Raw genomic sequence first — 12987 nt, forward strand, 5'->3', positions numbered from 1 at the left:
ACACACACACACACGGGAGTCATGCAGACCCCCCCCCCCCTAATTCTCCATCAGGCGTAAAATTTCAGCTCAGGCTCATCTACATGTGCGTATTATATGCACTCTTTCATTGACTAGAGTTCACTCAAGGGAAGAAAAAAAAAGTTTGATACCCAAAACTACATCAAAAGTCATTTTCTTGAGTTGATCTCATTAGACTTAATGAACACTCCAATCAAAGCGAGCAATATGTGAGTCACGGCCGCTAAAAAAAACAGTGACCCTGTGTGTGTGTTTACGAACAACAGCATGGCCCAAAAAAAAAAAAAAAAGGGAGGGAGGCATCTCCGGCCTCTGCGGGGCACGACAGAGTGGAAAGTACTGACACTCTTCATTAATATATAAATATCATGTGCAAAAAGCTCACTCAGATTGTGTTTGTGATGTCACCGCCAATCTTGACCCCCCCCCCTCTTTTGGGGGTTTGGCGTGTCACTCACCTTCCGTAATGTCGAGTGTCCGAGCTGTAATTTGTGTTTTGTGCCTCACCGAAGCACATCTGAATGGCGAAAGTAGCGTCGCCCCGCATCCGGATGAGTCGCTCCATCGGTGGCCGAGCGGGTACGACGTCTCCGGGCGCCTCGCTAATCCGTTACGTTAAACGCCGCTCTCGCTCTTCCTCTCTGGCGGCGCTGGCTCCGTCTTATAGTTATAAAAAGATGACCCACTTGGGATTTTCCGACACATAAAACCTGGTCACGTATGCTGTGCTGTCTGCGTTGCAATGTTTCTTTAAGCACTTGATGAAACTGCTGACTTTTTTTTCCTACCGAGTCATCAAACCAACGATTAACTCGTCGTGCTCAAAATGGCCGCGCGCCGGCTCCGAGATCAAAACGTAAACAATCCGACAGAAGAAAAAAAAATGGCGTCACAAGCGCTCAAGTTTCAAATCGACCTTTGAAGCCAATGTTAGTTTTGTCGTTTTCCGATTTCAAAATCGCCTTTTAAGACCTTGAAATGGTGACAGGGCTACTTGGAAGGCGTGCTTAAGGTTTGAAACTAGGGCCTGATGACCCGCTTTGGGTTTCTGGTAACTGTGGGTTGTAGCAACAACAACAACAACAACAAGAATTCCTCAGTCTTCCAGCTGTGCGTGGTGGGCCTCTTCTCCGTGACAGACTCCGCCCCCTCCTCCTCTTTCTTCTTTTGTTGTCGGTGCTTGAGCCCCAAATAAGCTCTCCATCTCCATTCTGACTTGATACCCTGATGCGAGCTTGAAAGCCACATTTAAAACCGTGATTTCAAACAAAACAAAACAAAACAATTAACTCCTTCGCTGCCATTGACGCATATAGAGGTCAAAGTTGTATTTGGACAAAATCCGACTTTGACGTCTATATGCGTCAATGGCAGCGAAGGAGTGAAGAGCCCAAGCCTGCGGATTGCGTCGCTTTGTTATTCCTACATGATAGACAAAGCAGGTTGCGAGGTCCCAGAAGCAAAAAAACAACAAGCAACCAAATGCAGGCTGCCAGGTCCCGCAAGCTCGCCGCCTTGCCAGATGCGAGCGCCCGTCTCCTTCCCGTTGAAGGTGACACGCTTTCCCGCATCCGAGTGTTTATTTCCACTCGGAGCCTTCGTGCGCAGCCGGGCGCCCTCCGGCGAGGCCGCCGGCCGGCAGCTGGCGGCCGAGCCAATGAAAGGAAGGAGCGGATGAACCACTTGAAAGTCAATTAAAGCCGCTCGCCCCCTCCCCGCCCTCCCCGCCTCGCATTCCACCGCTCCCGGAACATCTGCGGCCTCGAGTCAGGCCACCTCGGCGGCGCCACGTGGTTCCGGGAGCTTTTCGCTGGCGCGCTGATGATGTCACGCCGGCTTTTTCTCCTCGCCGGCAACGGCCGGAGAGTCTTAATTGCGTTTGCCGGTAAGCGTCGTATTCGCCGGCAAACGTAAACATCTGTCGGCGGCATCTGGAAGCCGGCCGGGGCCCGACTGACGAGGGCTCGGAGACGTTTAGCCGGCGGGATGCTAATTCTCTCGCGGCTCATCAGCGCTGCGCCAAACACCTTCGCTGTCACATTGGCGCATGAATATTAACACGGCGCCTTAGTGTAGATTGAAGCCATCTGTCATCCATTTGGAAAGCAAAGACAAACTCAATATTGATACGCGGCGGCCATTGCGGAGGAAGACGCAGATGTGCTCGGCGCTAACGTCAAAGATGTTTTTCATGTCGGACGGAGGACACCCCCCTAACCCCCCCCACTCTATTCCAGCTGCTGCTTTTTTCCAACAAGCTCGATTTCACTTGATTAGCGCAGCATGTAGCGGCGGCACTGATGGCATTTTATTATTTTTTTTTCTTGCCTCCTGCTTGTAGCTCAGAGTGGTGCCATTAGTGATCCTGCCGCCGGCAAAACATAACCGCGACCATGAATGAACAACCCCCCCCCCTTCTCTAAAAAAAGCAAATGAACTAATTGGTCCAGACTTAACCAGACAAAAGGGTCTAACAAAGAAATAGCGCAGAAGAACGTTTCAGAGCTAGCGACTAAAACCGAGGACTTAGTGAAAAAAACAATTGTGTTCAAAGCCAGAGCGTGAGTTAACTGCTTGACATTAGCTGATAAATGGGACACTAACTAACTGACTGACTGATAACTAGCCAACTAACTAACTGAAAGCCCGAAACCGCGATGAAACAGCGATGGATTTACAGATGGACTTATGTGACGCACTTTGGAGCATTTTGGCGAGTCAACAAATGGACCAATTGGCGGTCTACAAGTCCAGCTCGCACTGTATTTTGGACTTGAATTGTGAGGGCCACCTCTGGTCTACTTTACAAGCGCGCGTCCCAAATGCTATTAGCGGCTAGCAGATTTGTGTCCGCTTACAAGCAGAATGATGTGACCTGCCGGCCGGCCGCCGCTAATAATCTCCACCGGCCTCCCTCCGCCGCGTTGTTCAATTCGCCACAACGCTAATCTCAAGTGGATAAATAACACACATAAAACTTCACGGCAGAATCAATAAAGGTGTTAGCGTGCGCGTGTTAGCGTGCACGCGCTAACGGACCTTTGACACGTTGACTTACAGGTGAGTGGGGAGCGGCATAAACACGGGAGAGGATCGATAGCCCGTTAAAGACAAGGTTCAGCAAGGCCCCCGACGGCACGTCGTCGGCGTTCATCTCGTAAACGCGTATCATCGCTCCCCATTTTGCCTTCCATATTTAAAGATGTTTACGGAGCCACAGCGGAACGACAACTGACAGCTCCGCTCGTGTCGAACACAAAATCGCTAGCGGATAGCGACATGATCAACTGACACGTTTCAAATGAGGATTTCGAGCCAAGACAATACGGAGGATTTACCTTTTGAGATTCGTCTTGGCTTTTCAAGTCCGATGAACTTTTTTGATCTCGTTTTTCGGCAATCTTATTTGAAGATGGGCCATTTCCGCTCGTCTGCTACTTTTTTTTTGTAAAACTTTGTGGCTTTCATTTTGTGGTCTGCTTTGAATTTTTTTTTTCTCCCTGAATTGTGTGAGTTTTGGAGTTTTTTACTTTCACGTTAAACCTGCGTCTTTTGTTAGTCCTGTTTGACCGGGCGTCGCTGTCTTTGTTTTCCTTTATTGAGTTTTTTTTTTTTTTGCGTGGCAATGGCGCTCAAAGGTGATACAGCCCATCAATCTTATCTGGCGGGCCCGTCGGCGCCGCTATCTCCAAGGTCGGCGAAGTCGTCCGCTAAACAGTCAATATCCCAATGTCCCAACCCATTTTGGTTTGCCGCTGGCTTTCTCATCCCGGCCTCTCGCTCACCTCCGCTAAACGCCCTCAAAAAGTCAAAACCCCCCGCCCCGCTGAAAGCCGCCGTGTCCTTTCTGGCTGCTTGTCCTCCTTATTCATATTTAACAGCCCTGAAATATGAATGATGCGACGTGTTCAAGGGCGCTTCGCCTCGCCACCGCAAAAAAGGAACGAACACGAAATTGGCCGCAAAAGGCCCGCACGCCGGCCGGGCCACACCTTGTGAAATTTCGATGCTGTGCTTGTAAGCTCACGTCCTCCTTTGGAGTCATCATTTGTTCCTCCCTCCCATCTTTGCTTCCTTCTATCCTTCTTTCCCCCATCCCTTCTTTTCTTTCTTCATCCTTCCTCCATTCCATCTTTCTTTTCTCTCCCCCATCCTTGGGAAAATCCAAAGCGCCAAACCTCGCCGGGTTCTTGTTTGACATTTGTTCGGGTTGCTTTTGTGTTATTTGATTTGAAGAGCGTGCCACGTGTTGCGGATGTGCCTCATTTCCCTTTTTTTAATTGAAACCAAAAATGTAGTTAAGATGCAAGTCCCTGGTTGAAGCCCACAGAGAAATCTCCCATGCATAAAAGTCCCGTTTGTCATTTTGAGCGCCCGCGTGTGCGATGACTTTGATGTTCCTGCTTTCAGATGAGTCGTCGGTGGCGCTCACGTGTAAAAAGTGCCTCATCAAATATTGAATACAAATGTGAATCTTTTTTTTTTTTTCTCTCTGGAAAAGCTCAGCACAAAAACCTTGAAGAAGGCGACCGCCGCCGCCGTCGTCATCTGGGCTCGGCTGCCTCGGAACTTCTCAAATCGATTCACCTTCACCTTTTTAACAATGTGACTTTTTCAAAGCTGAGCGGCGAGTCAGCGTTTTTGCAGTAGTTGGTCTCCGCGGGGTCGCTATTTGACTCGCTACATCAACAAGAAGACGACAGTAAATCCCCTAAAAGGGGCGCGAGTCAAATTAGCCCCCTTTTTTTTTTCCCGCAGAGAAGCATTGCGCCATTCCTCGATTATCTTATCGAAATTTCCGATCCGATGTTTTGATGACATTGAGCGCCGAAACGACAACCCACAAGCCAGCGTCAATGTCGGCCATTTTTCATATTTTTTAGGGGTCACACTCTCCCCAGAAATAATTGCGGTTAGAGTTCTCTTTGGTCTTGAACCTATTTGATGCTTTTCAAATGTCTCTTATGAGCTCATTTCCACCTCTCCATAAAAGTGCTGACATCCCCCAAATGACACCTCATCACTGGCTCAAGGTCAGCCGCCATGCTGACTGAATTGCTAATTACCTCTGTGTGTGTGTGTGTGTGTGTGTGTGTGTGTGTGTGTGTGTGTGTGTGTGTGTGTGTGTGTGTGTGTGTGTGTGTGTGTGTGTGTGTGTGCACGTACACTGCTAAGCCAAATAAGCTGATTAGCGACGTTTGGCGATATCTTTGCAACAGTATCACGATACGGTGATACCGCACGATTCAATAGAAGTGGGGAAAAAAAAACATATTTTTGAAAGATGTCTATAAATGCAAATTGACATTTCATTTTGATTTAAAAAAAATCGATCCATTCTAAACCCAAAAAATGTTAATTTTTTTTTTTTTGCTGCTGCATTTGCCACCGGCCACTGACAATTCAGGACAAGACGTTCTACTTTGCTGGTCTTGTTGTTTTTGTTGTTGCTCAGCAAACACACAACATGGCACGCGTGCTATTTGTCCAACAAGCGGCTCAGCCCGGCTCAGCCCGGCTCAGCCCGTTTGTCGCCGCCATCCGAGACACGGCTCGCATGCATGCCATCAACCGAGTGCGCTCCTTTTCGACATGCAAATGCATTTAGCCGCAAAAAAGAAAAAAAGAGCCAACACAGCCGAGATGACAAGATGGAGGATCGCGTCGAAGAGGCCCGCTCGCTTTTTTTTTTTTTTGACAAAAGTGCTGAACAAGCCCGAGGAGTTTTCTTTTCCTTTTCTCACAAAGATAGCTGCCTGGATTTTTGGGTTTCATCAATTGCATCGCCAAATGTCTCTTCCTTCCCGTTTGGCTTTGTGTTTACTGATAATTAGCCGCTAATTCCGCTGCTAGTTTGATGCAGATTGAGCTCGCCCGCCGATATGCGCATAAATCCGATGAGTGTCTGCATTTGAAATTGGAGCTTGCCCGAGGGGAGGGGGAATTAACGCAGCAAATTAAATCAAAACATCCGATGATGATGATTAGGAATATGAAAAATGAATATACAAGTGCTTGAGGCACCACTAAACTACCTCTCCCCTGTTTTTTGAACAAAAATGTGTGTTTTGTGCCCACACTAGTGTAAACACAGTCGCTCTGCTATTTGCGGCGGTGGATAGGGGCCCCCCAATTTTTCATCAGTGCTATTTTAAAAAAAATATATATATTGTATATATATCTATTATTTATGATTATGATTCTTTATTGCTAATGAATTTAATTTAAGGGTCGGGGGCAAACACGGGCAGGCCCCGAATTCAAACTCATGGCCAAAGAAAAGCGCTGAAGCGGCCCAGAATGAAACGGTGACATTTTGGACGGATACGTAACAGCCAGCGCGTTATCCAGTCGCAGTTAAGGCTAACGCCGCTGAACCAAAAAATGCGCTCGTGTGCGCCGCGGCGGGCGGGGAGAAAACAAAGCCCGGGGTTTGGCTCACGCTGAGCAATCGTGTCGTCTGATTTCTTGCCGCTCCAGCTGTTGCCGTCTGCCGGCGTTTCTGACCCAGCGTTATCCTTCTCGCCAAATTTGCTGGACCGCTAATTCACCGCCTCGAGGCAAATGTGTACTCTTAAGCCAAATGCATTTGAATGATCACAAACACGCCGCGGCAGAGCATATGACGGAAGTAATTTACTTACCATGACTGAATAGACCACTGGCATGAAGCCATTGCGCACCCCATCAAGCTAGTGGTGGTAGGGTTTCAAGAGAAAGTCGGCTTTCGGGACAGGTACGGTTTCAAAGGAGCGTTCAGAGTCACGCTTGGACTTTCAAAGTACCAGGTTTAGGGTTTCAAGATACATTAAGGCGTCAAAGTAGGGCTTCAAGTCAGTATTAAGGTCTCAAATGGGAGTTAAAGACATAGGTTTGAATTTTAAAGCAGGGTTTTGATCTCAACACAGGTTTAGGGGATCAGGTTAAGATGTCATTGGGGTTCAATTGTTTGAAAGCAGGCTTTCCGTTTCAAATCGGAGCTAGCGTTTCCACAGTCGGCTCGCCAGCCAGGGTTGGTGTTGGCAAGTCCTGCTTCCATTAGCGAAGACGCTAACTCCAGGGCAAAAGTCAGCGTAATCGTGAGCCGGCGGGGCGTGGCTGATGCTAATTCTCAGGGACGGGAGCGTAGCGGTGTGTGATTTAGCGACATACGCTAAGTGGTGCGAACGCCACGGGGCCAGTCTGCTGGCGGCCGGGCGGGCGGGCCTCCATCAGGGCTGGCTGCTTTACGTAAACTGCAAACGGAACCGGGCCAAGAAGCTTCCGTTGGAGGAAGTTTAGCAAAAGATCATCGGTTCACCGATTTCCCCCCCGAGGTTTTCTTCCCGGGCTCGGCCGGATGGCGGAGGTGTCGGAAATCGGCCGAGATGCAAGGCGGCGCCGTCGTGGCGCTTTCATTAGCATTGGTGACGGCGGCGGGGCATTTATGACTCTGCGCATCTGCTTCTCATTTTTTGGGGCGTCAGATAAAAACCGACAGGAAATCGGAATTTTCTTTGCTTTTTTTTGAATGATGAAAATGAGCTCTTGTGGCGTTTGTGTCTTCAGGGTACCATGTGTGCGACGTTGTGGACGCTACTCCTCCTCTCGCACTGGGCGTCTCGAGCCACCTCCCAGAAGCCTCCGGGGCTCAACGTGGGCGTGGTAATGGGCCAGACCCGAATGGTAGCGGACCAGGACCTGCGACCCCCTCGCAACCCCGACGACGCCCTGGACATATCGGTGGTGCCCTTAAGGATCAACCAGACCGACCCCAAGTCCGTCATCACGCAGGTGAGACGGAGAAACAAATGGCTACGGAATGGGCTCAAACCACTTCCAAGTGGTCCAAAGTGAGCGTTTATGTTTTTTTTTCTTTTGGAAGGTTTGCGAGCTGCTGTCACGATCTCGCCTCCACGGCATCGTGTTTGCCGACGGCACCGACCAGGAGGCCATCGCTCAGATTCTCGACTTCCTGTCCGTCCAGACCCAACTTCCTGTGCTGGGCGTGCACGGAGGCTCCTCCATGATCATGGCCGACAAGGTGAGCGAGCGACACGCTTGGTTCACAAACGTTACGGGTGAAATGGTGAGAATTGGCGCCATTTTCTTGCTGGGGCTGCTCATGATAGACATGCCGAACACATTTTTATTTTATTTTTTTGAAACTGGCTGACTTTTCAAAATGTTCTGAGGTGCTACAGAGTGTTATTCTATTGAGGCGGCGAAACAAAATGGCTGACTTCCAGTCTATTTTTGGGCATAGCTTTTCACACTTTTTTGGGGGTGGGTTTGCCCACGCTACACCTGCCTATCAAATTTCTAAGTGAAACATTCTTTGGAGCATACAAGGTCCATTTCTAATGTCTAATTTTGCGCATTTTGTGGGTCTACGCCTGATAAACATGTCTACCAAATTTCACTATCTTCGGGGGCAAAATGTTCTTCTTCCAAAAAGTCCTTTTGGATGAAGCCAAAAAGTTGAAAAGGGCAGAACCCGTCTGTTTTCTTTTCCTAAGACAACCTCGCAACCGGATCGGCGAGGGGGCGTCCAGGGTCGTCCGTGCGAAGAAAGGTCAGCGGCTGAAAACTGAATAAATGGCGCAAAGCTGCCGACGTGCCATTTAACAAGCTATTGAACACCTCCGATATCTTTCTCCAAACGTGTAACTAAGCGGCGGAGCCCGGCCGGCCGGCCGGCCGCCCACCAGACGGGCAGTAAATCACTGCGAGACTATTGCAGGCTCAACTGGATGTCGATGGCAGAGCGCGGGAGATAATGTTCCTTGTCAGCGCGCTCCAAGCCTAATTAGCGCCGCGCAGTTTACCTTTCACCCAAAAAAAAGCGCCGGCGTTTTTCTTGAAAACAAACATCTGCTGCGCTCTCTGTCTTTGCTCCATTCAATTTGTGAGGTATTTTTTGGGGGGGGGATTAAAATCTTGCGTGACTGCTGCGCGCTCCCCATCCGAACGCTTTCATTTTGACAAAACCCAATTAGCCCGTCAAAGTTGAACCGTCGGAAGCAAAAGAAACCCCGGCGGGCTGGAGAAAATGACATAGACGGGACCGCCAGTGCTCCGTCATGTCGTGGATGGAGAAGCAGAAGGCGGCGGATGATGCCAAGAACACGCCGACAGCAGGGAAAACCAAAATCCAAAACCAAGTCGAAAAATCAAATAATCCACGTATGTGGGCGGTGCAAGTGCAAAACACTTTTGGTGTTAGGACCAAATTGTGCTGCTAAAATGGCAACTTGAGTCAAAGTGGCAGAAAACAAGGCGACACAATGTCAAGAATTTTTCTTCTCATTTTTCTTTCAATGCTAAAATATTTGAATCAACATTCTAGATACATATATTTTAGTTATATACATGTATTTTATATTATATATATAATATATATATATTTATATACTATATATGTATATATATGAATAAAATATATGCCATTTTTTTTCGTTACCTTTTCTGCATTCCTCAGCAGCCGTGAAGCACAAGAAGAAGACGAGCAAGCGGGTTGCATAGCTCGCCGCTTTTCCGCCCGCTCGTCATTCGGCGTACGCCTAATTTGTGCGAATTGGCTGGAAGGTTGTCACGGACTCAACGCGTAGAAAGGCCACGGGAGACGGCCAGATTAGGCGGGAATCTTGTACTTCCATTACATGCGGGGAAATAAGGAAAAATGTAGCGCCGCTGCCGGCGGGGGGGTTTGCGGCCGGCCAAATGGAAGCTCGTGAATTAAATATGGCCGTCGTTTCTGCCCCCCCCTCGCCATCCGGCGCATCTTGCAGTATGTTGCTGCGCCCCGCCTGGGACGTCCCACATGGGCATGGGCCATTTGCAGTGGCTTTCAATTATTAACAGCTGCTCCCAAGAAAAAGTGACGCCATAGCTCGCGCATCCGTTCGCTCTCGAGGTTTACAGACTTGCGTTGTGGGCCGCTTTCCTTTGGCTTTGCGTTTGGCTGCTTTTCTTTGGATTCTTCAGTTCTGCCGGTTAATTGCGTGAACATTTGGATTTGAGTGAGGCACCATTCATTGTCTTGGGGCTACAGCTAGCAAATAGCATCGCAGAGTAGTCCGCTAGATGTAATGTAAGACCACGGAACACCTTTTTGTCTTCCGCTTTGGAAAGTGACGGCTGCGTCAGCACTCTAAGGGGAAAAAGACGAATCTCATCACGGACCAATTGAAAGTGTGCAAAAAAAAGTCCTTGAACGTGTTGATCTTGTCAAATTAACAGTGACTGTACATCATCTTGTCAAAGCGCGGCATGTAAATCCGAAGGCCTCTTAAGAGTTCATATCTTGGATCTAAAGACGGCGATGTAAAGTCAACAAGAGGTTTTATCCGTCTCGTATCCAGACGACAGCTCAGCAAATATGGAAAAAAGATTTTGATTGAATCTCTGTGTGGCCTCTGTGAAGGGCTTTGTGCTCAAATGGAGTCGGACAGCGCTGAGATAATGAAAACACCCCGCCCAAGTATAATACGGCCCATATTGGAGAGTTCGTACCAATCAAAGCCGAGACGCGTCTGCAAAAAAAAAAAAAAAAACGCTTCAAGCTTTGGCTGAGCAGATTTCAAAAGATTGCGTTTTACTCTGCTTCTTCTTCTGATCTTTCCATCAGTAGTGTCCAAAGTCCAACCTGGGGGCACGCTGAATGTTTCACATTGCTGCATAATCTAAAAATAGAAACTTTTGGACAGAAATGTGAAAAGCACGTGGCGGCGGATGGCTAGCTGGAGGCTAGCACTAGAAGCTAACACATCAGTCAACTCAGTCCAACTTCTTCCTAGCACATCGCACAAACTAGCATGCTAGAATGGCTCGCGTGCCAGTAATGGCTCACATCAGCACCTCAAACGTTACGCCATGAACCAACCTTTGAATTTAATTACTAAATGTGACAAGCACGTGACAAGTGGCTAACAAGAAGCTAACAAAGCAGGCTAAAGACGAGCGCAACCTCCCACAAAATAACTAGCTAGCTAGCTAGCAAGCACATAGCTTAAACCTTCACTCCTTCTGATCACAGATGACTCAGCCAAATCACCGTCGCTTGTTGGCAATCATTCAAGACTAGCAAAAGCACTAAATGGATCATCATTTATTACAATCAATTGTGCTTAAATAACCGGTTCATCTCGAGTAGTTTCTCACTCCAGTTTATTTCGGAAGGTTGTTATTGAGCCGGTAGACATTTGGAAAAAAGCTCCTTTTCGATTCATTTATCATTGTTTGTTGAAATGAAATCTTTATTCCAATAACAAATGAGAGCAACAATTAAACAGGAAGTTTTATTGCAGCGCAGCCAACTGTAACCAAACGACGTGACTCTGGACGACTGATTATTGTTGTCGTAAAATGGAAGTTTACATTTTTACTGGGCGGCGAGCGAGCATGGGCCAAATTCAGACAGACCTCTGCTGAGTGCTGACAATTAAGCTTCATTGCCATTTTAAGGCTTTTTTTTTTTTTTATTCTCGTCACTTTGTATTTTTCCCATTGCGCAAAATTGAATGGGTTGCATTATTTTTATGATTTCATTGAATGATTTCACAACCGTGGGAGACTGACAATGCTGCGCATTTTCTTTGCCTCGTAGATTTATTTCGACTTGTTCTGATGATTTCCATTGTGCGAGGTCACGATTATCATGAATAACTGGCGAGTTACAATCACATTCAAATAATTGTGTGCGTGAACAAACGTGCCGGGCCATAGTTCATCTTTCTGCGTGTGTGTGTGTGTGTGTGTGTGTCCGACACAACAATGCTGATTAATTTAACGCACATGGATTTTTTTTTAACGTCTCGATGAAATCGGCTGTCATTTGGGGAAAAAAAAAAGATTTTTCCTCGGCGGCTCTCCGTCACGTCGCCAAAGGTCAAGTCACGCCATTTCATTTGCGACGTGCTTCTGCCATGATGAATACTTCATGAGCAATCAAAGCAGCACCGGTGCAAATTTGGATGCAAATTTACGCCGGTGGGGATTAAAAAAAAACCTTTAAAAAGAGATTGCAGGTGCGTGAGGGCGGAATGGGAAACGCGCTAAATTATAGCTAACACAGTTAAGCTTTGTGATGGAGTCTAGACCCAGTTGAAAAGGCCTGAAGACTTTGAAGGGTGTCCAGACCTCTTTTTGCCCTTTTCAAAGCAAACTTTTTTGCGGGGCTTTCCGGGGGCTTGACCTTCTCCCTTCCGTTCTCTCTCTCTCTCTCTCCTCCCCCCATTTTTTCCAAAAATGTTTCCCCTTGAATATGGCCCAGGCATCGTGCGTAATTCCCTCCCCCCCCCCCCCCCCCCCCCCCCTCACTCCCCCCGGAAATAATCCACGCCGGCATCTGCGTGCCCGTGCTGGAGGAAGTTGTGCGCGTTTGCGAAATGCCAACTCCGGTGCCCGCGGTTCATCCGAGCTGGAGGCGAGCTGGAGACCAATGTTGTCTTGCCCAAAAAGGGAAAACAAATAGTCAAGAAAATAAATATGTACATTTGCCAAAATATCCTTTTGTATTGATTCCAACGATTAGATGATTTTTTTTTTTTTCCTTGTGTTTCAATTTTTTTCTCAACGTCTTGCCCCAGAATGTTTTTGTCGCGACGGAAAGTTCTGGCTAAAGTTTGATCCTAAACGCCGCCGCTGGAATATTAACGAGACGGCCCGACGCTAATGCGGGACACCAGAGAGATGATTAATTTACATGAAATATATCCGTGCTGACACTAAGGAAGCTTAATTGGGAGGCGGCAAATGAGTGTGACAGTGAAAGATGTCCACACTTATCAGCGGCGGCTTCGGGAGATGCCCGACGAGGCGGCAGGCGGACCTGCCGCCCGCCCGCATCACGTCCACGTCCGAGGACATTTCAAACTTTTCTCTGATGCGCCTGACTGATCTCAAAGCGCCTCTAGGAGCTCGGTGGCGCTCGTGTGGCCGGCCGCCGCAGCCCGTTTAGGCAGCAGGCTACTTTCTTCTTACTAA

At 48.0% G+C, this 12987-nt stretch overlaps 1 protein-coding gene across 2 annotated transcripts in view; it reads left to right on the forward strand.

The window, feature by feature from the left end:
• Positions 1 to 12987, forward strand: part of grin2ab (glutamate receptor, ionotropic, N-methyl D-aspartate 2A, b) — a 38202-nt gene that overhangs the window by 1043 nt on the left and 24172 nt on the right. For both annotated transcript variants that reach the window (XM_085911796.1, XM_085911798.1), the window contains exons 3-4: positions 7570 to 7794; positions 7886 to 8044. In XM_085911796.1, the coding sequence (XP_085767922.1) occupies positions 7570 to 7794; positions 7886 to 8044 (384 nt within the window). The remainder of the gene's footprint in view (positions 1 to 7569; positions 7795 to 7885; positions 8045 to 12987) is intronic.

Source organism: Syngnathus leptorhynchus, chromosome 5 (assembly GCF_054491065.1).
Source record: "Syngnathus leptorhynchus isolate UIUO chromosome 5, UIUO_Slep, whole genome shotgun sequence".
Classification (NCBI taxonomy): domain Eukaryota; kingdom Metazoa; phylum Chordata; class Actinopteri; order Syngnathiformes; family Syngnathidae; genus Syngnathus; species Syngnathus leptorhynchus.